Raw genomic sequence first — 27,159 nt, 5'->3', positions numbered from 1 at the left:
GTGTCTCTTACTGCACTCTGCTCTCTGGATATCACACTCCCAGATCTATAAAGCAATGCTGCTAATGGACTAAATGGGCTACCAAAGAAACAGCAATGATTCAAGTGTGTGTACTCACTCATCTCAGGCTCTGCAGTGAGATCAGCAGTGACAAAGTTGGAGGGAAACAGCCCCACCCCCTGATATGTTTCCCCTTTCCACCAGTTTGGGTCACTGGGAGAAAGAAAACACAAAGCCCATTCAATTATGAGAAAAATGTTGCCTTTAGTAACTGAATTTAATCCTTAATAATTTCATTGGCACTTTACAAAGTCATTTCCAGACCTCTTTAAAGCATGAATACATAGATGTGATATTTAAAACGTATTTTTCTTTTGAGTTCATGGATTCTGTGCTCTTCTAAAGAGCATTTCAAAAAGGCTTCAAAGAGAACAGCCATCCAAATAAGAACGCAACATAGGCCCAGGAAATCTGCTCACTATTATATACTGAAAGTCCTGGTTTGTTGTGTGCTCTTGATTATATTTGTGTAAAAGTTCACCTATCGTCCAGGATAGTGATGATTTCTCCCGACTTAAAGGTGAGCTCATTGTCCTCTGCAGCCTCAAAATCGTAGATGGCACGGACTTTTCTGCCGTCAGTCTTGTGTGAGGAGAGCAGGGTGGAGGTGTTTGGGTAAAGACTCGACATTGAGGTCTGCGGTTGCTGACGCTGCTCCTTCAGAGACAACTCGATAGCTGCACACAAGAGAGATAATAAGATAATCACAAGAGTGTGATTTGCCCTTGAAAACCTTGTGGAACATCTGCAATTCATTAATCCACAATAACGGGGGGAGTTTTGCAAAGCCAATAAACAACAGTTAAAATGTGTTTAATGAACATGCTTCTAATGCATTTCTATGTGTGTCTGAATACTAAAAAGAGTCTTTATACAAGAGTCCTTTGCAAAAACAAAATAAAAAATGGTCCAGTGCTCTGATTATCTGATAGAGTCCTCTTTACCTTTGGCCAAATCCTCTTCTTCTTTTTTGTTTGTTGATGTGGAGGGATCCTTTGCCACTAAAGCTGGGCTTGCTTTTGCTTGCTCAGCAGCCTGTGAAGACAATAATCATGTGCTTCACATAAATAATGACTCACACTCATGACTCAAAAGAATAAAAGAACGTGGATGGATTTTGAGCAAACCAAGAGAGATACTAGCATTACAAATAGAATGAGCCAGAACTTAAAATTCTGATCTTAACCACTAGGGCTGCAACGATTCGTCGGCATAATTGATGACATAGATTATAAAAACATGTCGACGTGGAATTTTAAAGGATTTCCCAGAAAACAAAGTTGAATGCAGACTGTCAAACGGAGCTTTTCCTTCCACAGCAGCAAGACTGCAGTGCACCAGCATGTAAAACGTCAGCAATCTGGAGCTGTGACGTCAACTCTGACTGGGTTAGTTTTAGAGAGTTAAGTTAGTGTGTCGCTTTGATACATTGTTTATATTAATGTTTTTACAGTAATGTTTATGTTAGCTTACCTGTCGTAAGGTAACGATGATGCTTGCTGAGCGAACATCATTTCAGTTTTGTTAGCTAATGAGTGAAATGCGATAGTAAACCATTAAAACAGGAGTCGCTACACTGTCTCCTAGTTTGTTTTTCTCACATTAATATTAGCGTTTATTCTGAACAGTAAACCTTTTCCAACTTATGTCAGGTAATCTGTAGATTAATACATATATGTATGTATCCACTGCAATTGTGGGGGTGGGGTATAAACCACCATACTCATACACCAACCTGGGAGCCCACAGCAGGGAACGTGACACCCTGTTCCCGTAAATTCTTGATCATTGCTGAGATCAGACTGAGCTGCGGATCATTGCGGAAGTCTTCCGCCCACTCCACCATCAGGGCCTTCAGCTTCTCGCAGACTTTGGGGTGGCCCTGGAGAACACACATTAAAGCATTTTATGCCAACACGGATCAAAAGTGAACCTTTTTGAAGAAATCCCACATAGTTAATGTGGCTTATTTGGACAACACACAAGAAAGTGAAATTTACCACACACCTTGTTTAAGACATTACTGACTTCACTGGCAAACTCTCTGGAGCACACCTCCAAGTGGAAAATTTTCCCACAGTTTGAGACACAGGCACCGAGAAGCTGCGAAGAAAAAGTGTACATCCTATTCATGAACCTCATGAAGTAAGTAAACAGCTGAAATACTTTTGACATACGTAATTTATCACTTATAAAAGAGTAAATGTGGTTACTTTATAAGCTTATAGCTTAGTGTCATTTAAGAAATAAGTTATCAAACATAAACAAAACATGGCTGTTTGTTAAGAGTCTGCTTACAGTCAGTGCCTGCATGGCTACGTGAGGGTCCTTGTGGTTCACTCTTCTCATTATAGAGCGGAGGCATTCTTTGGGCCTGGAACAGAACAGCACAACTCAAAGGTTTGAGAAGGTTAAGCTATATTAAGCTCTTCTTTTAAACTTCTTTAGACTTCCTTGAATATATATTCTAATGATTCAAAACTCAAAAATATAAAAGAAATGTGTTGGTATGCCTCAGAATGAGGAAAGTTAACTGACCCAGTGCGTGACTGGCCTATCTTGTCACATATGTCCAGAATGAGGCCCCAGTCCTCAGCAGTGTTCATCTCACTGGTTGCTTTCTCTGCAGGAAAGAAGAACACCAATCGGTGTGAGAAGAAGTCTTTACATTATTTTTTCTGCATGACTGTATTTAGAGATGGGAAAGAAGAGACGTGGGAATTCTGTAGAGGAGTAATAAAGCTACTGTAATCCTACAAAAAAAAAAAGAATCACTATTGTAAATGGTCTGTGAGAATCCTCTTTTCATGATCATGTTTGGTACTGAGACATCAAAACAACAAGATTACTATGTTCCTCTACACATAAGCATAAACATGATGAGGTACAAAGGGCTGACAGTATATGAGAAGCGCCCCATCAACGCTACCGCACTACAGTGAACACAATCTAACAGCTCATGATCTGCGAAGACTTCACCTGAAGTTTATCTAAGGATCAGTGCATTTCAATCAGAGGTGGGTTCTATTTGCCACTTAAGAATTGGGTTTTTCTTCCAAACGAAATGGTTAGTCTTGCATCTACTCTGTGTGTAATGTATTTGACTCCTCTCGTCTTGGAAGCAGCTTCATGTTTTACCAAGTTTTACAAGTACCACTTGTGCAATTTTGAGCAGATAAGGTGTTTAACAAGAACATTTTAGATTTAGATTAAACAGATGTTAAAATGCTTTGTCTGACAGCATTTAAACATCTTCTTGAATGTTGTGCCAATAATATTTAGCCAGTAATAAACATCAGCCAGTGCCATCACATACCATCCCTTTATTTGCCCACAGCAATCAACAGCGCTGATATTTCAGGGTCGCAGTTGGGCTGGAGTCTATCCCAGCTGTCATAGAGCAAGAGTCTAAGTTAGCCCTGGACAGGGTCCCAGTCTATTACAGAGCTATTTAAGTGTATTCCAAGTATAAACATAGGAATGGAAATAAGATGTGTAAATAGCTGACATTGCTTTCTAACATGAGTCATCAGTTGCTGTTATTGGGAAGTAGAAGTAATAATTGGGAAGTAATAAGTACATTAAAAAGTTTTTTTTTGCTTCTTTTGCTCTTGACAAAAGAAGCATTAGAAAAATATTTCTATATACCCTAAACAAGATTGGAAGTATTAGAGATGGACAGAAAGCCAAAATTCATTATCCTTGTTATGTGGCACCCAGTTTTATCTACCTGCCACGCCTGACTGTGTTCAAACCATAAAGAACCTCTTTGAATGTTTGGAAGATCTGAAATCACAGATGTAAAAAAGCAAAAACAAACCCTTAAACTAAAGAAAGAAACTAAGAAAAACTGAAGTTATTTTATTCAGACCCCCCGAGCTACACAACCATCCTCAGCGAGGCAGTTAGTCCTTTAACCAGACAATCTTTGTGTTTTTATGAGACATTCCGTGAATTTTAGCAATCAAAGGAATGTTGTGAAGGAGAGCTTTTACCAAGTGAAAACCACTGCTAGAGCCAGTTTTGTTATCCAAGCCTTTACCAAATCTCACCTGGTCTAATGCAATTCTCTGTATATAGGATTGCCCAATTCCACGCTTTCCAGTAGGTTCAAAACGCAGCTGATTGACTCTTGTACAAAGAAAAGATAGCTCATCGCTCCTGTTTTAGTTGAACTGCACTGGTATCTGTGAAGTTTCAAATAAATGAGTTCCACAACAGATATTTTTTTTGTCTGCAGGTCACCAACTCATTATCCCAACAACTTCTCTCAGTGCCCCTTACTCGACTAAAAGCTAAAGGCAACCAGGCAAATGTGGTTACTGCCCCCTGGCTCTGGAATAATCTGCTTCCCCAAATAAGAACCTGATCAACAGCTGATGATTTTAAATCAGCTCTAAAGATTTATTTTCACTTGCTTTAATTAAGTCTGAGGTCCCTCATGGTTTGATCACACTCACTGCAAATGTCTTTTTTCCACCCGTTTTAGTTGACTAGTAATGTTTTTTATTCTTATTTCTGACGTTTTTTTCCACTTATTATTTTTCATTATGTTGACTGACTATGTGAGTTTCAAGCCTGTAAAGCACTTTGGCTGCTGTCATGTCATACAAAACAGTATAGTGAAGTAATAGATGCTCACAACAGTAGTAAAAGCTAGGAACAGAAGAGCACGATCACTTAAAGGCTGGTTTGTTTTACCAAATCAGCATTTACTGCTGGGTTTGGGCTTGAGGCTGTGTATGGGGCTGTGCAAGTGAACGGTGTTGTGTACTTTTCATCTACATGAAAACTACACACTCTACATGAAAATTAGGTGGCTAACCACTCGACAAAGATCAAAGAGACGACAGGAAATACAGTGATACTCTGTGGTTTCACATAGCTCCGCATCCTCTTTCACTTCCACTCACTGTGAGAGGTCAAGCACATTATTGTGGTTAGTTAACAGAAGATGGGATACATAAAGGTAGCCAGTGATATGGCTTGCTAACTCAATTCAGTGATCCGATGACAAGCCTGTGTCTCCGCCTTCATTAAGAGTTGGCCTGACTTAAATAATATACGTAATACATCTCGAGAATAACATCACCAGTTTAGGATGCTATCGCCAAACGGTCACTTGCTGTTTGCTAGCTAAATATACACATAGGATAGGGGAGCAAGCTAGCCATCTATGCTCCTCAAAAACAAGCAAAACAGACATCAAAATTAATATCATGGGCTTCAGGTTGTCAGTTTACACAACCTACAGTATGTACCAAACGTTACCCATATAACAATAATATAAATCCAGTGGCTAAGTGAAATGTTGCCCACAGCTGGAGAACACAAACAAAGCTGTTTGGTCACAGCTACTTAGCTAGCCTGCTAATAACAGCCTCCAGTTGTGATTACTCACCAACATCTTGGTCAAAGGGGTTGGTCGTGAAGAGAGGCATCGCTTGGTGTATAGACGACAACAGATTTCGCCTTTCCCAGATATTTTCTTTCCCTCTTTTTTCTTATTTCATACAATACAAATGCATAGTAACGACAACCTAATGGGTATCAAAGGTAGCTAACTGATTCTTTTCTACACAGTCACTCCTTCGCCAGACGGCAACAAGCAGAGCATTCTGGGTAATCGAAGGAGCCCTAACTGTATTTAATAAACGGTTATAAGCCTCTACAGTTTAACACTCCCTGTCAGACTACTGCTCATCCCTGTGTGCTGTCTGCAAACTAGAGAGAATGAATCATAAGTCACAAATTGTCCTTGGCATAGAAAAAAATAACATGTCATCGTCAGGTGATGTCGATCACGTGACAAAATGTGACCGTGAGGCTGCAGCGCGTGAAAATGAGTAACACATGAAGACTTTAATCTTGTAGTTAAGAGGATTTGTGTGGCGTAAGTGAAGCAATAAATGAGTAATTACTAATTTAAGTAATTAACAGTGGTCTAAACTAAACTACATTAACCAATATGTAATTCTAGCACAGATGACATTAACTGCTGGATGTCTACAAACCTTTTAAAATTGAACAGAGACAAGAAAGAAATATTTGTGATATTTATCCAGTTATATTACTGGATATATTACCAGTTTAAAGCAGCGGCATCCAGAATCCCTACACAGAAACAGAAACTTTATCAAATTACCCCAATACTGAAGTCTCCAGGATTACGTTTAAAATCTCTGTTAGTTCATACAACTCTCAGTGGTTTGCTCTTCAAGTACATCTCTGACTTGCTCAGTAAGACCAAGTGGACCTCTCTAGAGAGGTGCAAATCTTTTAACTATTCCCTGAGTTGGACCTAAATGCGCTGAGGGTGCTTTGTGTCACTGTTGTCTTGTCCTTTGGACCAAGCTGCCTAAAGTCAAGACACAACTGTGTCTATGTTAAAGTTCTGTTTAGTTGTTTTAATTGCTTTAGGACATTACCGAGATACAGTTTAAAAATGTTTTTATAATGTATGGAAAGCACACTGAGTTTAATTAAAAGTGTATATATATGTATATATATAAATAAAATTGGCACCAATATTAGCATATATATAATTCAAGTATAATTTTGAAAAAATTATACATTTTAAGAATTTTGTTAGTGCTTAGAACAAGTATATCATCTTAAAAAAGGTATTATTGTCAGCATTTATTATTTTATGCATTTTTCACTTTTTAGACAAAGCATACATATCAAAAAACAAAAAACAAACCCCAAAACATACAAATCTACTTCAGTAAATCTGAAATTATCTATCTTTCGAAAGACTGAATATTACATTATATAAATCCATTATTTAGTCATGGTGTTGTAATTGTCAGTTTATAATATTAGCATGTTATTATTATATTATTAATACAATGGTATGGAGGTTTAGGCAGCATCAGTGATGTTCACACACTCTGTCTAGAGTGTGTGAAATATGTAAGTTTAGCTGAAGTTTAGATTTTTTTGTAATATTTTACTACTTTTTCTCAAAGTACTGATGATATACTGTTATACACTAGTTTTATTGAAGACAAAATAAAAATGCAAATAATACATAAATAGCAGATTAGCAGTAATATTTGAAATTTAAAGTTTCTATTTTCCTTCAGTTTTTATGTGTAAACACTTGGCATTTCATGCTAACCAATCTGCACGCATTTACTGAAATATTTTATGGACAACAGTCAGTGATTCCACACAAATTTTTTCCCCATTTTATTGTGTTAAGCATTCTGACCTGATCCATTGGAATGTGGTGATTGAATGAACTCACAGATGAACCTTAAACTGGATTAAACATTGCTATTCAGTCCATAAGATCAACAAAAAAAATTGATTATACAAATTATAATGTTTCACATATTGCATTTGGCATAATGAAGAAATCATCTGATAATGGATACATTACAAACCATGTGCATACGGATCATGTATATATCAGATTAAGATAATACTGGCAGGTCAAAGTCCAAGAAATACAGTCCTTTGTAAGGCAGCAACACCGCTCACATCAGCAATCAATTCTCCCCCATCCTCCAAAAAAAGCACTGAGAAAATTTACTCTACTTTTCTTTCTTTTTGTTAGGTTACAGGTATTTATTGGGTAATGATGACAAGTGGTTGCTCACCATGTTTGTGGGAACTTGCTTGTAAACAAATGATGATTCTGTGGAATATTTTATCGGATACAAAGATTTCTACTTGAAGTATACTCTGACAGTTTGAATGTGTAAAGACTGAGTAACTGAACAAATTAAACAATATCAAATTCAGTTCCAACCAACTAATTGTCATTTGTAAAATATTATTTACAGATACACATGTACAACTGTGGCTGCATCAGCCTAAATAAATGAAGATACTCATGTTTTTTCAGTACAAAATCTAAATTAATACAGCAGTGGAATGGCTCTTTGTTTCCTCTGCCTTTTGCACGGTACTATGTTGTAAAGTGCCTTTAAAGACAAATAACAGTCCAAGTGTCAATGATGCTCCACTGGGCTGGCTTTATCAGAGTCTTCTAGTCACGTAGCGCTCCTCCGCATGGCCCTCGTTATAGTGACGTCTTCAACCTCTTCACCTTTCTCCTGAAAGGAGACTGATCACTACTTCTTAGATGGATGCTATAAAACTGGAACTTTCACTGTGAAGAGAACAAAAAAATACAACACATTTTGTATCTGTATCTCTGTGTGTGCGCCCAAGATGTTGCATTTACAGTTATAGCTCTCACAGTGACATTTTGAGGTGTTATTGTATGAAAAAACAGCTATTAATGATGACTAAGCTCCACTTAGCAGGGGATGTTCACTGTTACAGTGCATCCGGAAAGTATTCACAGTGTTTTACTTGTTCCACATTTTGTTACAGCCTTATTACAAAATTCCAAAATAGATTAAATTCTTTCTTTGTGTGTGTATATGTCTCTGTGTGTATATCTATATAACTATAAAATAAACTAGACTGTTTATTTTTCTTTTGAAAAACTTAATAAAATATATCTAGGTGGTCTTGAATCAGTCCAATTTGAACAGGGGATCATAATTACTGGATCTGTTTAGATAAACAAAAACTGCATCAGTCTACAAAAGAACAGCCGTAAATATATGTAGTATGTATGCCTATTTGAGTAATTTTTTAAGACATTACACATTTGTGACACATTTTAAAAATATACATCTGGAGTTGAATAAACAAACTTGGTTGTTATATGGGCTTTGTTTCCAAAAACACAAATTCAGCAACTATGGAAATACACACAAATAGGAAATTTAAAAGTCCAATATGAAGAAGGTACTAACTGTTAAAGGCATGTTCACAAATGAAACCAATGCGGTCAGTGCAGTAAAAGTCATTCCAGTTGGCCTCATGGATAAGGCCAGCACAGTCCTCGCCATCTTCGTGACCATGCTTCCAGTTATCAGGTTGGCCAGGCTTCCACTTCCTAAAAACAACCACAAAGACACTTGGTTACACTTTGTTAAAATTGTCCTGTACATTTAAAATACATACACAAATTTGCAACTCACGTGAAAACTGGTATGGTTCCATCTACCCACTTCCAGACATTTTCCTTCTCTCTGTCACTCAGTCCAAGCCAGAAATATCCTTTTCCTGTGATGGCTTTTTTTACAAATTGCTAGAGGTAGAACAGAAAAGAAGACGTAACAAGAAAAATTGTTTATAATAATGTTTTATGTTAGTTTGTGCAATTGTTTAAAATTAGCAATAGCTTTATATGGAATATCTGGATCTAATTTAATTTACCTGTTCTTCATTGTTATTGATAATGAGCATATGAGCTGAACGATTAGTACAAAACCGGTTGGCCTCATCAAAGTTGAGCCTCTGTGAACCAGAAGAAAAGTAATAGCAGCTGTCTCCAAAGTTTCTGAATTGACGTGGACAACCTGGAAGAATGAATTACCACATACATGTTATCCAAAAAAACAAAATCACTGGAGATGCTGTTTAGATGGTACAAGGTATCAACATTTACAAAAATGTCCTGGTCTAATTTATCTAATCACTTGATTCTATCCATCCATCCATTCGCTTCCGCTTATCCTTTTCAGGGTCGCGGGGGGTGCTGGAGCCTATCCCAGCTACCATAGGGTGAGAGGCGGGGTACACCCTGGACAGGTCGCCAGTCTGTCGCAGGGCTAACACACAGGGACAGACAACCATTCGCACTCACATTCACCCTTGCCCTGAGGCAATTTAGATTTTTCATTAACCTATCCCCACAAAGTGCATGTCTTTGGACTGGGGGAGGAATCCGGAGTACCCGGGGAGAACCCACGCAAACACGGGGCGAACATGCAAACTCCACACAGAAAGGCTGGAGTGAACTCAGGACCTTCTTGCTGTGAGGCAACAGTGCTAACCACCGTGCCACCGTGCACGATTCTATTTTATTTTATTTATTTAGCACCAAATCACAACAACAGTCACCTTAAGGCACTTTATATTGTAAGATAAAGGCCCTACAATACCCTAATACAGAGAAAACCGCAACAACTAGACAACCTCCATCAATAAGCACTTGGTGACAGAGGGAAGGAAAAACACCCTTTTAACAGGAAGAAACCTCAAGCAGAAGCAGGCTCAGAGAGGGGCCGCCATCTGCCGTGAGCGGTTGGGTTTGATGGGAGTGAGACAGGACAAAACTCACCAGGCTTTGGACTTGTGGCAACAGGAGGCTGGACCGACACAGAGCCCTGTGGTTCCTGTACTTGTTTAGAAGGTTGAGATGGTTTGGGAGGTTGAGGGACCGGACGGGGCTGAGTGGGCTGAGGTGGCTTTACAAATATGGGAGTTCCAGGAAGTCCTGGGAGACCGGGAGGACCTGGAGGGCCCATGGGTCCAACAGGCCCACGGGGTCCTTCCATACCTGAAGGTCCTGCTGCTCCTCTGGGCCCTTGTGGCCCGGGCGGTCCTGGCATTCCGGAAGGTCCATCCCTCCCGGGAGGCCCTGGAACCCCAGGGTCACCTTTCTCACCAGGGTTTCCAGGTCGACCACTAGACCCTCTTGATCCTTTAGGTCCTACAAGACCTCGAGCCCCAACTGAACCTTTTGGACCTGCTGCGCCTGGTGGTCCGGCTGCACCTTGCTCTCCTTTAGGTCCGACCAATCCTGGCATTCCTTTGTCTCCTTTATCACCCTTTTGTCCTGTTTGGCCCATTGGCCCCTGAGGACCCCTATCACCTCTGGGCCCTCTTGGACCTGGTGGGCCTGAAATACGAGCAGATAAGTGAACTATAACTGACAGAACAATGTGTAACAATTAATGTTTACATGCACTGTCACACAAAACATCACACAAGTGATTTCTTGTAATCTTATATTTCTTTTCATCTTGCTGGTACAAATGCATACTACAAACCAGAAGAGGTACAATCCTAGTCACTGTCAGAAGTCACAAATAATTCATAAATATGATTCTTCTTAAGACCAGAAGGTTGTAGATGATGTAACTTACCCTAAGAAACTGAAAACTGTTGTACTTATTTATTTAACAAAATAGAAGTGGAAGAAATCTATCTATATATTCTTATACTTTTCTATATTAATTAAAAATGTACTAGTTCCATACCTAGAATAATTAAATATACTTGTCATAATTTTCACTAATAATAGGAAAAGGTGCTTTATTTACATATGATGATGAAAAGCTCTAAATCAGGCACACCAGGTATTCCTCACCTTGTAGGATGGTAAAGTTGGTGATAAGCTGTGTGTGCTTGCTGTCCACTAGCTTCATCTCCTCCATCACCATGGACAAGTTGTTGACTTCTCTGTCCAACCTGGCTGTTAGTTCATCCTGCTGGGCGCGCAGCTCTCTGTTGTCTGCGTTGGCCTGTGTCACACTTCCATTCAGTCCCACTAACAGGTCAGAGTGTTGCATTACTGTCTCAGCACAGGACCTCAGGCCGTTCAGCTCGGAACTGATGACACCAAGAATCTGTGCGGCAAAGCTAATGTTTCCAGTCACGCGGTTCATGTCATTCTCGTGTCTGTCTAATCGTGCTTCCATTTTGTCAAACTTAAACGAGGTGGCATTATCATAGTCTCTCTGGTGGTCCATCATCTCATGCAAGCTCTGGTCATGTCCCTCTGTGAGAGCTGAGGTATTCTGGATTTGGCTGGCTAAAGTGCTGAGCTGAGCTCCCAAGTCATTTAGAGCTTCTTCATTGTTTCTGGCCAAGGCGGAGTTGTTGGCTGCCAAAACCTGAAGGTTCTGAACTTTTTCCTTCAGCCACTCTGTGTCAGCCCGTGTTTGTCTGGCTGTTTGCTGCAGAATCTGATAGTCATTTTTCAGTTTCTGAACTTCCTGTCCTGCATTTTCAATTGTCTTCTGTAGTGTGCTGAGGAGATTGCGCTGCTGGGCCTGCGTGATGTTCAGCGCACTGACATCAACCTGAGTCTGGCTCTGTACTTTGACCTGGCTCTGTATCTCAGACTGGAGCCGTGCAGTGTCCGCCTCAAGGCTGTCAATCATTCCACTGTAAGAGGTCAAGGTCTGCTTGATGCCACGCAGTGAAGCATCATTGTTTTCCATAAAACTCTGCAGTGAGACATGTCCACTTTCCGTATCACCTCCTGTTATCCTAAGTTCATCCAGCCTGCCGCTGTTACTCGTTGCCCTGTCTGCAATGCGCTGTAGTTGATTCTGTAACGCTTCCAGATCTGACTTGAAAGTCTTCATCTCACTAGTGGCATTAACTGACATCACTCCAGCCTGATCATCTGAAAAACAGTCACACACAAATATCTGTTAAACGACATACAAATATAGTATAGTGTCAAAGCCAAAACCTACTTTCTTGTACACGTCATTGAAATCTCTGCAGCTTTCTGCATCTATGATATAATCTTGTGTTACTGGGACTTACCTAGTTTCTTTAAGTCTCTCTCCACAGCATTGATCTTGCCTCCATAATTCTGCATGCCCTCTGTCATGTTGTCCATTTTCTCGACCACTAAGAAAAAATGAAAGAGACTGTCTTAAAGTTGAAGATAGATATAGTATACTCTGCAGAAGGGCTTCTTAACAGCAGAGGGCATTGTTACACTCATACTGCTGCAATGAAAAACTGGAAAAGATAAACACCACTGATGGGAACATGGGATTGAATGGAGTGAAAAACTTTCCTAACATTTTTGTAACCGGGCAACTGTGTATCCGTTGATCTCCATCCTCAGTGAACACTCACAAATTCCACTTCATCAGTGTAAATAATGTCAAACACATAATCAATACCACACCAGCGCTTTACGACTCTGGTTCCATTTTCGCTCTCCTTACATCTGCAGGAAGAGTCTCCTCTCTTCCATGCTTTGTTTTTCTCTCAGTATGTGGGCATCTAAAAACTGAACTGGAAAACACCCTAAGCATTCACTGTTATCATTCCAGGAGTGACAAAAACATGAAACAATAACATGCACTTGGGACAAACAAAAACAGCTTCAAAGAGCTGTTGGGTAACTGCTGAGAACTGAAGTTTGAAGGTAATCTCCTTTAAATCTGTCTTAGTTTCTCTGAAATGGTCACATGCTTTTCTTTTGGGTGAATCAGAAACACTCTATAAATTTATTCCATTGATAACAGTGACAAAAATCTAGAATAAACTAGAAACACCTGCAAAACTCCCCACTAATCTTGAACATACCTTCTCATTCACCCCTGTTAATCTTTCCATCCTTTTCACATCCTTATATTGGAAAGGCACTGCGAGTTATATAAGGCTGCTAATTTAAGTAAGTCTTTTAGTAAGTCTGACTGCCTATTGGGACAAGTTATGAGCAAAAGCTAGGCAGTTACCCAAACTGAGATTAACACTGATGAAAGCTGCTGGAGCAGACATTTAAATAAACAATTCTTTAACAGGAATTAAAGCATTAACTTGAAGAATAGCAGCATATCTATAACAAAGTGCATAGAAAAAAAATCATAGAATGCAGAGCTCAGATTGGTTTCTTGCACACTCAAAGTATTTTGGACACTCGCAGCAATTTGTGAGTTAGTCTGTAGTTCACGAGATAACAAATTGCAACCAAGCCATAAAATCTGCTTTGGGCTGTTAAGCCTGGGTAGTCGCTGCACAGTCATCTGGTAGACATTAGAGCCAAGCCATCAAACTCACTTGGGCTCGACGCTAACACAGACGCAAAGCTGGAAGCCTAAAACAAACCTGACAGCACCTAATTCTGATTTAAATCTAAACTTGTGGAGTAGTTTGGATTAAGTCTTTCCCCATTAGGCAAATATGCCATCCGTTGCCTGTGGAGCAGGTAGGACTGTAGCAGTGTTTCACTCGAGGATACTTTCGGCATATTTTTCTGTGACTGCTTTGGACCACAAATGTGTAAGGCACAGAGAGCATTCCCCGATGATAACGCCTGAAATATGTGGAATTCCTGTCTGTTTCTATTTAATATTATTTCCATTGTTCAAACAGGGAGTAACAGCAGCATGCGTGCAGTAAGGACAGCGCCACACAATCTGTTTCCCATTTAGAGCTGTGGCTAAAGATGTCAAATATGGTGGACAGTAAACAACGGTTTCTGTCAACAGAGTGGTTAATCTTAGGCCAAAGCCTCTGGCTTGACTGTTAGTGACACAACCATTTAATTTTTTATCAAACATCAAAGAAAAAGACGAAGGCAGAGAGAAGCTGTGGGACCATGGGAGTCAGAGGGCAGGGCAGGAGTAAACAAAGGGAAAAAAAACTATAATTGTGCCGAAGTCAGACATCTTAATTCTCTGTCTGTTCAAAGTCTTTCCTGAAGTTGGCCTTATCATCCTTTCTGGACTTTCTAGCAAGATTTTGTGTACCGTATGTTTTGTTTGTTATCGTTCTATCTATTAGACAAAAAAAGGAAAAAAACAACCAAGTTTGTGTGAAGAGAAAGAACTTCATTATAAAATTATACATTATTTCATTCATACTGATCCCCTCTCACTTTCTGTGAATCACGTCATACTAAACCTGCAAACACACCTACAGGAGTACAATACAGGATTATACATCCAAGGGCCAGTTGCTATGCCTTTTGACAGTCCAGGGGCTTGTACAAGTAATATCACCATGGCGCACAAAGGACAGGAACTTAATTCACATGTAAATATAAGGAAATGGCAAGAATATGTTTTTTACATTTACATAATTGGGTGATCTATTATGCCAGTCCATGGAGGGGCAGTGAAGAACACAATTTCCTAATTAAATAAGTGTTCAATCATCTGTAGTTAAAGGAAAGTCTATGTATTTGGCTTAGAGCGTCAATATTTCTTGGCTTGTAAGAAAGGGTCTAACTGAGCCACTCTGGAAAAACTGAGGTCACCATCTGCCATTCCACTTCAACCCATTTTGCACACATTGTGGGTTCAGTGTTGTCAGGTAAGTTGTTGTGGATGTCAAAAGTTGCAGTCCAGCTGAAAACTAGAGTATTTGTTTAAGCAGGCATTTTAACTTCAGTTACGGCTTACCTTTGTATCCGAGGACAGCCACCGCTATGGTGAGCAGGGCACAGAGCACATAGAGGAGTGCTATGGCTGCCCTTAATGCCCAGTCATTTTTGCACTTGGTGCACTCTGTACCCTCCTGAATTCCTGTAACACACAACAGGGTCTGTGTCACAAACCAGTGAACAGTGTACAGCACTATCTATTTATAGTTTATATATTTTATTCCGGGACAGTTGACATGGGACACCCATAATGTTGTTGTACATATACAATGATAATAAAGTGCTATTCTATTCTATTCTATTCTATTCTATTCTATTCTATTCTAGGTTGGCTGTAAGCAAGAATAATAAAATTGCAGTAGTAACCCATACACGCTCCAGCTGAAGAAGGAAGTTCATAAAAACACCCCAAATGTTTTCATATAAAAAGCGAAACCACATGGATTCTTTCTTTTTTACGTCATCACTAAGTTTAGACCTGCGTGTCTGTGGTGGCACACGCTGTGCTTTTCTCCAGTTGAGTATCAATTGAAAACATTTGGCCCCATTAACTGGCAAGAAAACTCACTATGAAACTTTGAAAACACTGCACATGTGTTATCCATATGACTGACGAACCAAAAGAAAACACTACTATTCCCCTTCTGTGTCATTGGCAACTAACCTAGAACACTGGGACAGTGAGATTTTTGGTCATTCATGTCACAGAAGTTTACTTCTGCTTCCTAAAAATCACCAACACTAAGTGATTTAATGCTAAACATTGTAGGCAGGTTGGTTGCTTGACTTTATTCGAATTGACAAAGTAGCATTTAGTAAGCAGAGATACAAGACAGCTGCCGTGAATTCACAACAGGCCAAAAAGCTCTTAATGTAAGAGGTAAGAACTTCAGGTTATCAGGTTATTTAGGAAAGGAGAATTTATGGAAAATTGTCACACATTCCCGATTTGGATGTTTGCAAACAAAATGTGAAAATCGTGCAATATCTCCATCTGCCGTTACAAACAAATCACAGCAGCAGTGTGGATACAGGGCTTACAGTTCAAACTTTAGTTATAACTAACATCAGGGTTTGTTTATAACTTTGCTTCTTGGCCTGGACGCTCATGTTTCTCTAGTATAATATCATACCATTATCATAACTCATCAATACAACTTAAGCTGTAACAAACTATTATTTAAAAGATGTTGTTAAAAGGTGTCCTGTACATAAGATCCATAAAATAATTGTCATATTGCTATAGATAATCATAAAACAAAGTGGGTCTTCCATTTGCTTTCAACATTGGTTCTATTATTTATAAAAACAGTGCACTCACTTACGCAACTGCTGTGATCACTGAACACAGTGACACTGCTGATAGATAAGACTGACTGGGGAAGAAAGTGCAGCTATCGTACAGACTGTAAGCAAGCTAAATGTTTGGAGAGACTGGCTATCGCTTCATTTGAAGGACAAAGGAAGCAGCAGTATGGATAAAGGTCTTAGAGTTCAAACTTCAGGTAGCTAACATCAGGGTTTGTTTACAACCACTGTAATGTCCTGGCTGCTCATCTTTCTTTAGTTATCATTATCGGAACTCATTACTGAAACCCAAGCTGTAATAAAAAATGTAATGTTATGTAAATCTGAAATATATTGAAATGGGTCAAAGAACCTCACAGAGCACAACAGCAGTCTTCAAGGCTGTTGACCAGGAATTATAACAATAATAAGGAGAGAATTGTTTATAGAAACATGTTATCTACCCACCATGGTCACAGAATACAGTCAGAAAATTTAATCCAAAAGATAACTTGTACAGTTGAGTATATCTTGTATTAAAAGATTAAAATGGAGACAAAACATGATACTAAGGATCCTTCCATTCAGCCATGTAATCTTAACACAGAGAACGGAAGAATCTTAAAGATTTCCACAGTAGCAGTGTCGATAAAAGGCTCCCTTCAAACTTCAGGTATAACTAAATAGCTCTTTTGGCCTTGCTGCTCATGTTAATTTAGTACAATATCATTATCATAACTCATTAATAAAACTCATTAGATGATCAGAGAGGTCATCTTGTATTTTTATTTTTTTGCTATGTATGCAGGAACCCAGCCAAAACCTATGGCTTTATATGTTATTTATAAAATTTATTAATACTATTTTAACCCTTTGACGCATAGTGGTGACTACAGTGGACAGCTATTCACAGGCTGTTTTCTTGTATTTGTATCAGTGTTGATGGTATACTTGCACATAAACCACTACATTGGACACTGATGTGTCACTCTATACCTTGCCACCCACTCCAAAGGTGATGTTGTCCACCTAAGTGGACATGTAAAAGACTCTTTGAAAAGTACATGTTTAAAAAACGAAGTTCAAAAATCTTTTTTTCATGCCTACAGATGAATAAAAATACTTAAGAAAAAAATCCTGATTGAGGTTGTCATAATTCATACATGAAAGGGTTAAATGTTTATTTAAAAGCTGGAAAGGATGATATCAAATGTAAAGATAATCAGACTCAGTCCAGACTTCAAGCTGACTGAAATACTTTGGCAGGACCTTAAGAGAGCTATGCATAAATAAATACCCAAACTTCAAGGAACTGAAGCAATGGTGTAAAAAAGAAGGAGCCAGAATTCCCTCACAACAGTCTGAGAGACTGATAAAGTCATACAGAAAATGATTACCTTAAGTTATTGCTACTAAAGGTCATTTTACAGGCTACTGAAACATGGGTTTCACTCACATAGAAACCGGTGAAAACTTCTTTTTTTACAGGGCTATGAGTAAACGAGTGCATTACATAGGTAATGCTTCTGAGTCAGTCCTCTGGTGCCCCTTGGCATTATGGGTATGTAGACTTATTCCACTGGGGCAAACACTGCACAGCTGGGCTGACTTTTTCACATGACTTCCTCCTTCAAACAGCATCAGAGTCCTAGATGTGTCCCTTTAAGTCACGTCACCCATGATGGGATAGAATCTGTAGCCAAAGGAGGCTCTATGCTTTAAAGTCAGGGGTAGGCCGGGACCACCAAAGGGGCAGTGAGGGTTTGTCCTTTCTGCTTTGGACCCAGACATCTGTACAAACATCATGTCTGACAAACTAAGGGGGGCCCCACCGAGGAGCTAGACATGGATATGCCGGCCACTGTTGTCCTTATGTGTACCGACAGCTTCATGATGTGAGTGAATGTGGAGAGCTCCATCAGAGAATCCCCCACTGGCCCTGAACACACACTGTTTAAAGTACAGCATCACACCATGTAAACATGCAGCTGAACATCTGCAGGTTCTGGGTTGAAAGCAAGGTAAGTGTAAGGTGATGAATTTCACATACGTTTTTGCATCAATAACTTTTCTCCTGGCCGGGTTTCTCCCACAGAAATAGAAAAAAATGTGTCTGTGACTTTAAAATCTTAACCAAAGACAAAAAGAGTGTTTTAATTGTTGTGGCAGAAAGATAAATGTGGGGTTTTTTTGCAGACTTTTTAGTATCTACACTTAGCACAACAAGAATTTAGCACATACTGTGTATAACCTGGGTTAAAAACCATAACTGCCATGTTCTCCCCCACAGCGACGCTTAGACTGAACTAACATGGAAATTCATTCTGGGCAGAGCAGCTGATGACTTGTTCCAGGGCTGTAACATTTTCCCACTGCTTGTCACTGCAGATTTTTTTTTCCTAACCTCCAAGTGATTTTGCATAAACAACAATTTTGTGTGATGTGGTCCACACTAACACTTCCAAGGTAGCTAAAAGATTCTTTTACAGAGAATCAAGAAGTAAAATAAACCTACGTTGTTTCTATAACCATTCATCAGACATTTTTGATTGTTTTGTCACAGTTTTGTTTTGACCTTAAAATGTGCTAAGATGAACAAGTGAAAGGTAGTCAGAATCTCTGACACTACACTTATACTGTCCATTTTAATGATGACAATCAAAGTACACTACAACAAAGTTTGATAATTAAATATACCATATGGAGTATTTTAACTGGAAAAAGAAAATCCAAAGGAAAGCAGAGATGAGTTCCTGAGACCGCTGGCCACTGATACAAGGAACATGAAAGTCTGAGTGCTCAAGTCTGATTAAGAAAATCAAAAAAACTCACTCAAGTCCTCTCTTTATGTACATGCAGACAGCAAATCTACTTCTGTACCTCATTAGTCAGCACATGCATTTTGTTTTATATTCATAAGACCACTGTGACTGAAACATAAATATGATGACATATGTCATGAGCTGACATAAAAGGGACTGTTACACCAAAGGCCTGGTGCAGAATGCCGAGAACTGTTGAGGCATGGTGAGAGCTGAGAAGCAGGAGAGCAACCAGATTCCTCATCAGCAACCTGGACTTGAGCCAAATAATCCCCATGAGGCAAATAAATGTCATAAAATGCTACAGAGAGCAGAGGTATAGTGGAGGATACTGCAACTTACATTTTATTGATGTCAAATGAAAACTTTGTACTTCCAGTCTGTTTTTTATGGTTTGTCCTTTTGAATGAAGACAAAAAGAAATATATTTCTAGAAAAATGCAAGACTACTTGTGTTATCTGTGTCTTATCTGGAGAACAACAGCTAGCAGTGTTGCTCTACAAGGATGGCACTGCTTTATGCCTCTAGCTCAGGAAGCATGGATTAGCAGGGAACGTGCTGCAGATATTCACAAATTCAGCATTTTAGAATTGTAGCTGCTGGTATAAACATTGCTAACATGAGTATTAAGCTCTACACTTCCCCATAGAGTATTTCTCTGCAGGATTGACTGCAGTTTTTTATATTAAATACTAAAATGAATGCTAACCCATCAGATTATTTAGGCAGATCCTGTGGGTCCTGTAGTATGCAGGATGGCGTCTCTATGCATCAAGCTTTTTCTAGTGTATTTTGTTCCCTTTTGGAGATCTGGGATATGGAGAGTATGGAGCCTGGGTCATTGTTCCGAACTGTTGTCTCCCCTGTTGGGGGATACTGCTGCCATTTCAGAGTCCTATCGCTGTCAGGGTGGATGGGAGGCTTGGTCAAAGTAGCATCTGCATGAATGCCAGAATCCAAGGTTTCCCAGCATGTCATGTCATTGTAATGAGAAGATCAATGATATTAAATTGACCTGTGAGTGCTTTTAAAGTTGTTGGTGATACTTAGGAGAAGTTATGCTCTGTTGTGAGTCAGTTTTATCTTTGGCAAATCCTTTATTGTTGCCATGAAAGTAGAAGAAAGACAGAGGAAGAGGATTAGGAGACAGAGGGAAAAACAGGCAGTGAAAGATGAAGCATTCCACTGTGGTGTCTCTAAAACAGCTGTACTTCATCTGGACTCTGAGCCAGTCAAAGAAAAAAATTCCCCAGTTCCTTATACCTGACATTAGACTTGCTTGCAAGCCCTCTCTCCCTCCTGCGTAGCAGTGGAAATTTCCATAGCAACACAAAGAAAGCCTGTGCAGGTCAGAGCCTTTTTGTGTAAAGAGTTGGTGCACAGTGTTAATACAATGTCATATACAGTAGCTGTGGATGGCTACCACATTAATTCTTTGATTTTGCCTTCTGTTTTGTATATAAGTGGAAAATGATGAGAAGCCAAAACCCAGATTAGTCACACAGAACTTTTCTTCCCCACCTGAATGGAGTCTGACACATTCTAACTCTGTCAATACAGCATGTTCACATTTCCTAAGGAAACGCAAATATTTTTCTTTTAAATGGTAAACCCCTGTGATATCTGTCTGTCTACAGCTGTAAACTGTAGATCTATAAACCGTCATAACTTTACTTAGATATATTTGTGGATCGAGTTCAAGTTTGTGATTTCCATAATCATTCTTGGACTTGTCTTTTTACAATCTGGTTTGGAAATTGCTTCAACAAACTGAGTAGATACACAAAAAACACGCAGTTTATCAAACAAACATGTACCACAGTGGGCCAAGGAGGATGCAGCAATCCATTTAATATCTGCCGAGTTATTTCAGCACAGCGAGAAGTGGTGGATTGAATACATCAAAGCAGACGGCACTTTTATCTTGCCGACCATGTTAAACAGTTAAACCCTGAGCAGGTTTTGCAAGTTGAACTGATGTCCTTACGTCTCACTCCGGCTCCTGCAGCTAACAGTCACCAACAGGAATGTTAATAAGTAAGCACTATGCCACAGGGGAAGCTACCACTGAGCCAAATTACGTAGACATTAGGCACCTTGAAGTGCTGAGCTATCTTAGCCAGCCTGCTGGGCTCTCTCTCTATCATATATATATATATATATATATATATATATATATATATATATATATATATATATATATATATATGTATATATATATATATATATATATATATATATATATATATATATATGTATAATTTTATTTAACTTTACAGTGTCATAAACCTGCTGACAGGTTTATGACACTTTAAATTGAACCCCAGGTTCTCTCTAGCACATCTGGACCTTGTTACAGTGGAGCCAAATCAAAGGATGCATGCAAACATTTGATACATCATTCCTTCATGCCAAGCAAGTGGCTAAGTTCTAAACTTTGCTTTCAGTGGACTATCTTGAGTGTTTTTATAAGAAACCTTCCCACTGGTATTCACTTCCTTTTCATGATGAGTAAGGAGTTAAGAGTGTTACAGTTAGGAGAGATCTGTATGTTGTTAAATAACATATAGAGAACTGCATGTCTGAACAGGATGACATGCCCATGTTTTACACACACACACACACACACACACACACACACACACACACACACACACACACACACACACTGGTTAAAGCTGAAAGGCTTTGGCCAAAGACAATAATACAAACACTCCACTGGGATATACAATGTGGACGGGTGTCTCAAACACATCCTCTCTTCAGAATGCCATCAACCTTTTTCTTACACAACAGAGGCCTCCTCTTTCCAGTTTCAAGTTTAGCTAGCGAGATTTAATGGTGAAAATACAAAAAATCCAAGTATTACTTACAGAAAGACATGCCAGTTGATGTAATTCATGTTTCCATATCTTTAACGTGTAATTGGGGACATTTCATTTGACAAAAAAGAATAAACAAAACAATAATGACCATCAATCACTATTAAGACTAATTTTTCAGACTCTCTTGCTTGCTTGACTTATGCAACAACAACAAAAGAACAACACAATTTCATGCAAAATTATCTCCTTAATGAGTCTTTCCTAATGCCACCAGCTGCTTTATAAAAACAAATATTAAATTCTGCCTGCAACATTTGTTTACCTAAAAGCCCTTTGAGTACTTAGTTGCAGTAAGATTTCATAACAACACAGAGCGAGTAAAACAAAAAATTGCAGCTACTGAAGGAATTGTGCAAACTGTGAAAAGGAATAGAACTGAGCTTGTTTTTTAGGGGAAACTTTATGATGGATTTCTCATTTTGAGCACTCCTCTGTGTTTTTATTTCCAACTGGTAGAGGGAAAAAAAGAAAAAAAAAACAAAAACAGTTAGCTGGCCTATCAAAGACAATTGCAGATCCAAGATGGAGTTGATTAACCCCCAGTTTTGTCATTCCATCTGTGCTTGGTTAAAGAAAGACAGACTATGACAAATGGGTCATATATTGTAATCCTAAGACATACATTTAAGTGTGCATGTGTGCCTCGTAAACATAGCTGGGCCACTGTATTGTTTATACTTTGTGTGGCTGTGACCAAAAGCCTTTCTGTTCTAGTCAGCAGTTTCCATTTAAATCCAAGCCAATAGTGTATGATGGGATGAGGAGATATGTAGTTAGAGTCACATCTGCTGCCACAATATACAGTGGAAGAAATGCCAACTGCTGGCTGTGTTATAAAATACAGTGTGTGAGGTAGGTCCAGGCAGGGCTCACAGGCAGGGCTTTTTAACATAACTGGGAGTTAATATCACCGGGGACGGCTGTAAAGTGCAACTCAAACAGCACCTGCAACCACAGGCGCATGCAAGTATGTATTTTTATACACATTAAGTGCTTGTAAACGTTTGATATCCCAGTTCTCCAGAACTGGCATAAAACCAGTAATTACAATGAGAAAGATTTGCCGTTTTCTTGTGCAGAGGGGCACTGAACATAAATGTGAAAAGCTGTATATTTAGTACAGCCAGATAAAGTATTATTACACAAATAAACACAGACATTTTTGAAACTACATCACGAGTAAAGATCTAAAGAGAGACACGTTAAATTCCAGGCATGTATAAAATGCAAACTTTTCATCCTTTTTAGTTCTGGAACAGAATATTTTAAGCTTCTTCTTATTTTAAAGCAGATATCCATCCATCCATTTTCTTACGTTTATCCAATTCAGGGTTACAGTTGGGCTGTCATAAGGGAAAAAAAGGCAGGGTATACCATATCACAGGGATAACATAGGGAAAAAGACAACCATTCACACTCACATTCACACCTACAGTCACATTAGTGTCACCAATTCACCTAATGTGCATATTTTTGGACTGTGGGAGGAACCTGAAGTACGTAGAGAGAACATGAAACATGAAAATCCCAAAAAGAAAGGCCCCAGGCATGCATGAATTTGAAAAACAAAACAAAACAAAAACCCAAAAAGCAAAAAATAGAGAACCCACAAACAATTTTTATTGGCCTGTGAGCAGTACAAGAGACCCCCTGGTCTCTCCTGATCATGTTCCAGTGTTGGCATGTTGGGATGAGCTAATGTCAAGTTAAACAGTACCCTGGAAAAGTTAGACCACTTAGTATCAGTTCTTGATGAAAGTCAATGGAATTCAACCAATTATAATGGTCAGTAATTTCATTATAGTCGTTTTAAATGTGAACAGCAAGTGATAGTATATTAAAAACAGTAGTGGTGCATAAAGTCAAACCAACCTTTTAGCAGGTATAATTATCTCCAACAAATGAAGGTAAGTAGTGTGAAACACTTGTGGAAACATTTAGCTAAAATAGGCTACGACAAAAGCTTTGCGTTTAACCTGACATATAGCTAATTAAACCAAACAGGAACTTCTAGCGAATGATTTGAATCATCACACTCCATGTTTTTTCTGCAGCTTAATAATATACTAAAAATCTGAACAGTTTCAGGCAGGAACACAAAACTGAGCTAGGAAGTGATGTGTGAATTGGCAGGTTACCCATCTGCATCGTGTCGCCAGAACATTCTGTCTTTAGCAGTCCCTTGTTGGTTGTTTTTCAGCAAATCAGTCAGAGTGAAATCGAAACACAAGGCTTTCATGTGTTTTTATAGAGCAGAGGCTTGCGCCTTAGCTTCTGCTTTTGCAACAGAGTCAAAACATATTTGAGCAGCAGATAAAAGCAAAGCACCATTAAGACATGTAGCTGTTTATATATAATGAGTCAAATTTTGTCTCTCTAAGAAGTATTTCCGCTTCTGACGGATTCCTTTGGCACTCTTGAGATAAAACAATGGTTTTTAGGTTGAAAAACAATTTCTCCAATAAGCATAATAAAAGGACCAATATTAGCTAACATTAACCCCACATCATATGTGGGGTTAATGCTATTTTCAGGTTCTTGCCAAATATATTACTCTATCTGCCAGAAAAGAAATAACATAAACAGTCACTCACTTTCAGCATCCCTGATGCAAACAATAAATTATGAAGGAACATTGAAAACTGGTTTTAATCACTTTGTCCCACAATAAAAATCCTTGCAAAAGCAAGAACAGCTTGTATGCATGAACATAAAGTAATGTAAGATTCAAGTACATACATTTGGCCTGTACTCAATGGTTTTGGTATAATTGAGCTCTCTAGCCCACAGAAATCAGTTAGAGTTGAGTTGTTCTGTGTACTTTGAGGTGACAGTACTTCATATATTCTGCCAATACATGAAAAAAACAAAAAAAAAAACCCAACAAGAATAAAAGAATTGACCATATCAGTGATCCCCTCAACCTTTCATGTTCAAAGTGCTTCATTCACTAGATGCTAGTAAAGCAAGCACCTTTTTTTAAACTTTGGAAACCTCCATGTACGAATGCACCATATCTATAATCTCATTATGCCTCAAGAACCACGCAATTTTCCTATTACCAGGAAATCATGCTGTGCTCGTTGGTAAAATGTGGATTGCATAAGTGTGATCAATATCAAACATTTCTTTAATTGTAACCATGTTATTCAGAGAAAATTGTTTTTATGATGGCTCCCATAGTGGAGCCTTACGGAGAACTATCTGTGTCTTGGATGACATTCACGGAGTTCACACACAAAGCCCCACAAATCTCAAATTCACCACAAGAACATGACCTCAATTAAACTGAGACATATTTTGTCACGAAGGTTACGAATCTTTCATTGCGTTCTCGTTTCAGTCCAAACCTGCTACTCGGATTTTGACTTGAGCGCTGGTGTTAACTCCACACACCATCTGTGCAGCTGGATTTTTGTGTGGTCATGCCGGCTAGGTGGCCCAGCGTGGAAGCACTTACTGAATCAGATACAATCATCACCCAGCCTGATGGTCATAACCCTGAGGTGGTGCTACACTCTATCCCATCGCCACAAAGCACTTTCTTTCAAGCTTCATCGCCAAGTAGAGCCAATAAAACCACACAGCGTGGACTGAGCAGGCTGTCCAGCCAAGTCTGGCTTTACTTGTGGGAAAAGATGCTGACCACAGACACGATGGTATCTAACTATCTGTTAAGCAGCTGCAGTTTTACTGTGATCCATATCAAAGTAGTTATTTAATGCAATATACCTTTTAATCCGAGGATGCCAATAATTTTCACTTCTCACTAGTCTGATCATTCAGACAGCTTTTACTGTATCTAATAAGATGTGGTATGTCGCCACAAAGACACAGAATAAAGAGCTCTCAATCATTCACATATGTCGTGGGCTCTTTGATGGCTGATTAGGCAGTTTGAAAGTACAACAACTAAACATCAGATTTTTTGATGTTTTTGTCACTGATGCAAAATAGCGCCATGAATTAATGAAGAAAATTTAAGATCTGATTTCACTGCATTCCTTCCCAGAAACAGTGTACTTACTACTCTGGTCCACATTTCTCAGAAGTAAATTAGCAGCTGCTATTTGTTTTATGTCAAATGCATTGAATAAAAAAAATGCATGCAGTGTGTCACAGGGCCACTTCCCACAATTAAATAAAAATGATCTACTGATTTAAAAAACACTGCTCGAACGCAAAGCTAATCTAACGCTATTGCTCCCTAAGCCACTGCCTGACCACGTGCCTACATCTGCCAATCTAAGCTGTTCCCTGTGCTGCAAAGTTTCTTGGATAAAGTTTGAATCAGTATCATTATCTTAAAAGACAACAGATAACAGACCGTCAAAAAGAAAATTAAATGTCTGGCACAGTTGAAGGCAAAGAACTTCTTCCTAAAGGTTGCTTATCTATTGTTTGGAAATACTTCAAATTTAGGGAAAGTGATGTTAACCCAGAACAAATCATATGCAAAGATTGTTGTAGAGTGACGCCTGCATTGCAAAGCTGCACAATTAACTTATTCAAACGCCTGCAAAACCACCATTAGCTGCAGCAGAATATACTATAGGCCAAGAAATGGTTGCTAATGTGAATCACCCAACATTAAGTCAGTCTCAAAGGTGAGCCTGTACTGCACATTGGATACACATCTATCCATTTTACAAAGACACAGTGAAAAAGCCAATGCTATCACATTCTATTTGGCCAAAAATATGTGTCCAATAAACATAGTGAGTAATGAAAGCTTTATTTTTCCACAGTGCCAACACCTGCACTGTGTGCGAAACACACTGCAGTGGAGACAGAGAGGGATCTCACAGCTATGAGGACCTGTTTTGTTTACATCAATCATGGAGGCAGAATAAATGGTCTGAAATATATTTTGTTTCTTGGTGCTTTGGTAATGTGAACAAACACCTTGTTTTTACTTATAGTACTTACAATATTACTTAACAGCTTACTACTGTTTCTTCAAGATGCACTGAATTTTGGTGTAAAGGGAGGACCAGTATTTTTTTTTGATGCAAAGATGTGTACATTAGGGGAAATATAGCACAGGCCAGATGTAAAAATTATGTTGAGTTGATGTGACAAAGCAATAACAACATTTTTGTCACTGATATCAGTGAATAATCGTGATAAAAAATCCTGATCTCAATCTTT

At 38.9% G+C, this 27,159-nt stretch overlaps 1 protein-coding gene across 1 annotated transcript in view; it reads right to left on the bottom strand.

Annotated features, from left to right (window-relative positions):
• Positions 1 to 27,159, bottom strand: part of LOC134616576 (collectin-12-like) — a 44,146-nt gene that overhangs the window by 6,255 nt on the left and 10,732 nt on the right. The window contains exons 3-17 of the mRNA XM_063461448.1: positions 15,033 to 15,155; positions 12,436 to 12,522; positions 11,246 to 12,289; positions 10,214 to 10,774; positions 9,307 to 9,449; positions 9,069 to 9,178; positions 8,868 to 8,983; positions 5,462 to 5,503; positions 2,599 to 2,683; positions 2,359 to 2,434; positions 2,068 to 2,163; positions 1,796 to 1,942; positions 1,005 to 1,095; positions 542 to 737; positions 119 to 213 (exon numbers count right to left, since the gene is read on the bottom strand). Coding sequence (XP_063317518.1) covers positions 119 to 213; positions 542 to 737; positions 1,005 to 1,095; positions 1,796 to 1,942; positions 2,068 to 2,163; positions 2,359 to 2,434; positions 2,599 to 2,683; positions 5,462 to 5,503; positions 8,868 to 8,983; positions 9,069 to 9,178; positions 9,307 to 9,449; positions 10,214 to 10,774; positions 11,246 to 12,289; positions 12,436 to 12,522; positions 15,033 to 15,155 — 3,012 coding nt within the window. The remainder of the gene's footprint in view (positions 1 to 118; positions 214 to 541; positions 738 to 1,004; positions 1,096 to 1,795; positions 1,943 to 2,067; positions 2,164 to 2,358; positions 2,435 to 2,598; positions 2,684 to 5,461; positions 5,504 to 8,867; positions 8,984 to 9,068; positions 9,179 to 9,306; positions 9,450 to 10,213; positions 10,775 to 11,245; positions 12,290 to 12,435; positions 12,523 to 15,032; positions 15,156 to 27,159) is intronic.

Source organism: Pelmatolapia mariae, linkage group LG18 (genome assembly GCF_036321145.2).
Source record: "Pelmatolapia mariae isolate MD_Pm_ZW linkage group LG18, Pm_UMD_F_2, whole genome shotgun sequence".
NCBI classification, from domain to species: Eukaryota; Metazoa; Chordata; class Actinopteri; order Cichliformes; family Cichlidae; genus Pelmatolapia; species Pelmatolapia mariae.
This window is presented reverse-complemented; position numbering and strand designations above follow the sequence as displayed.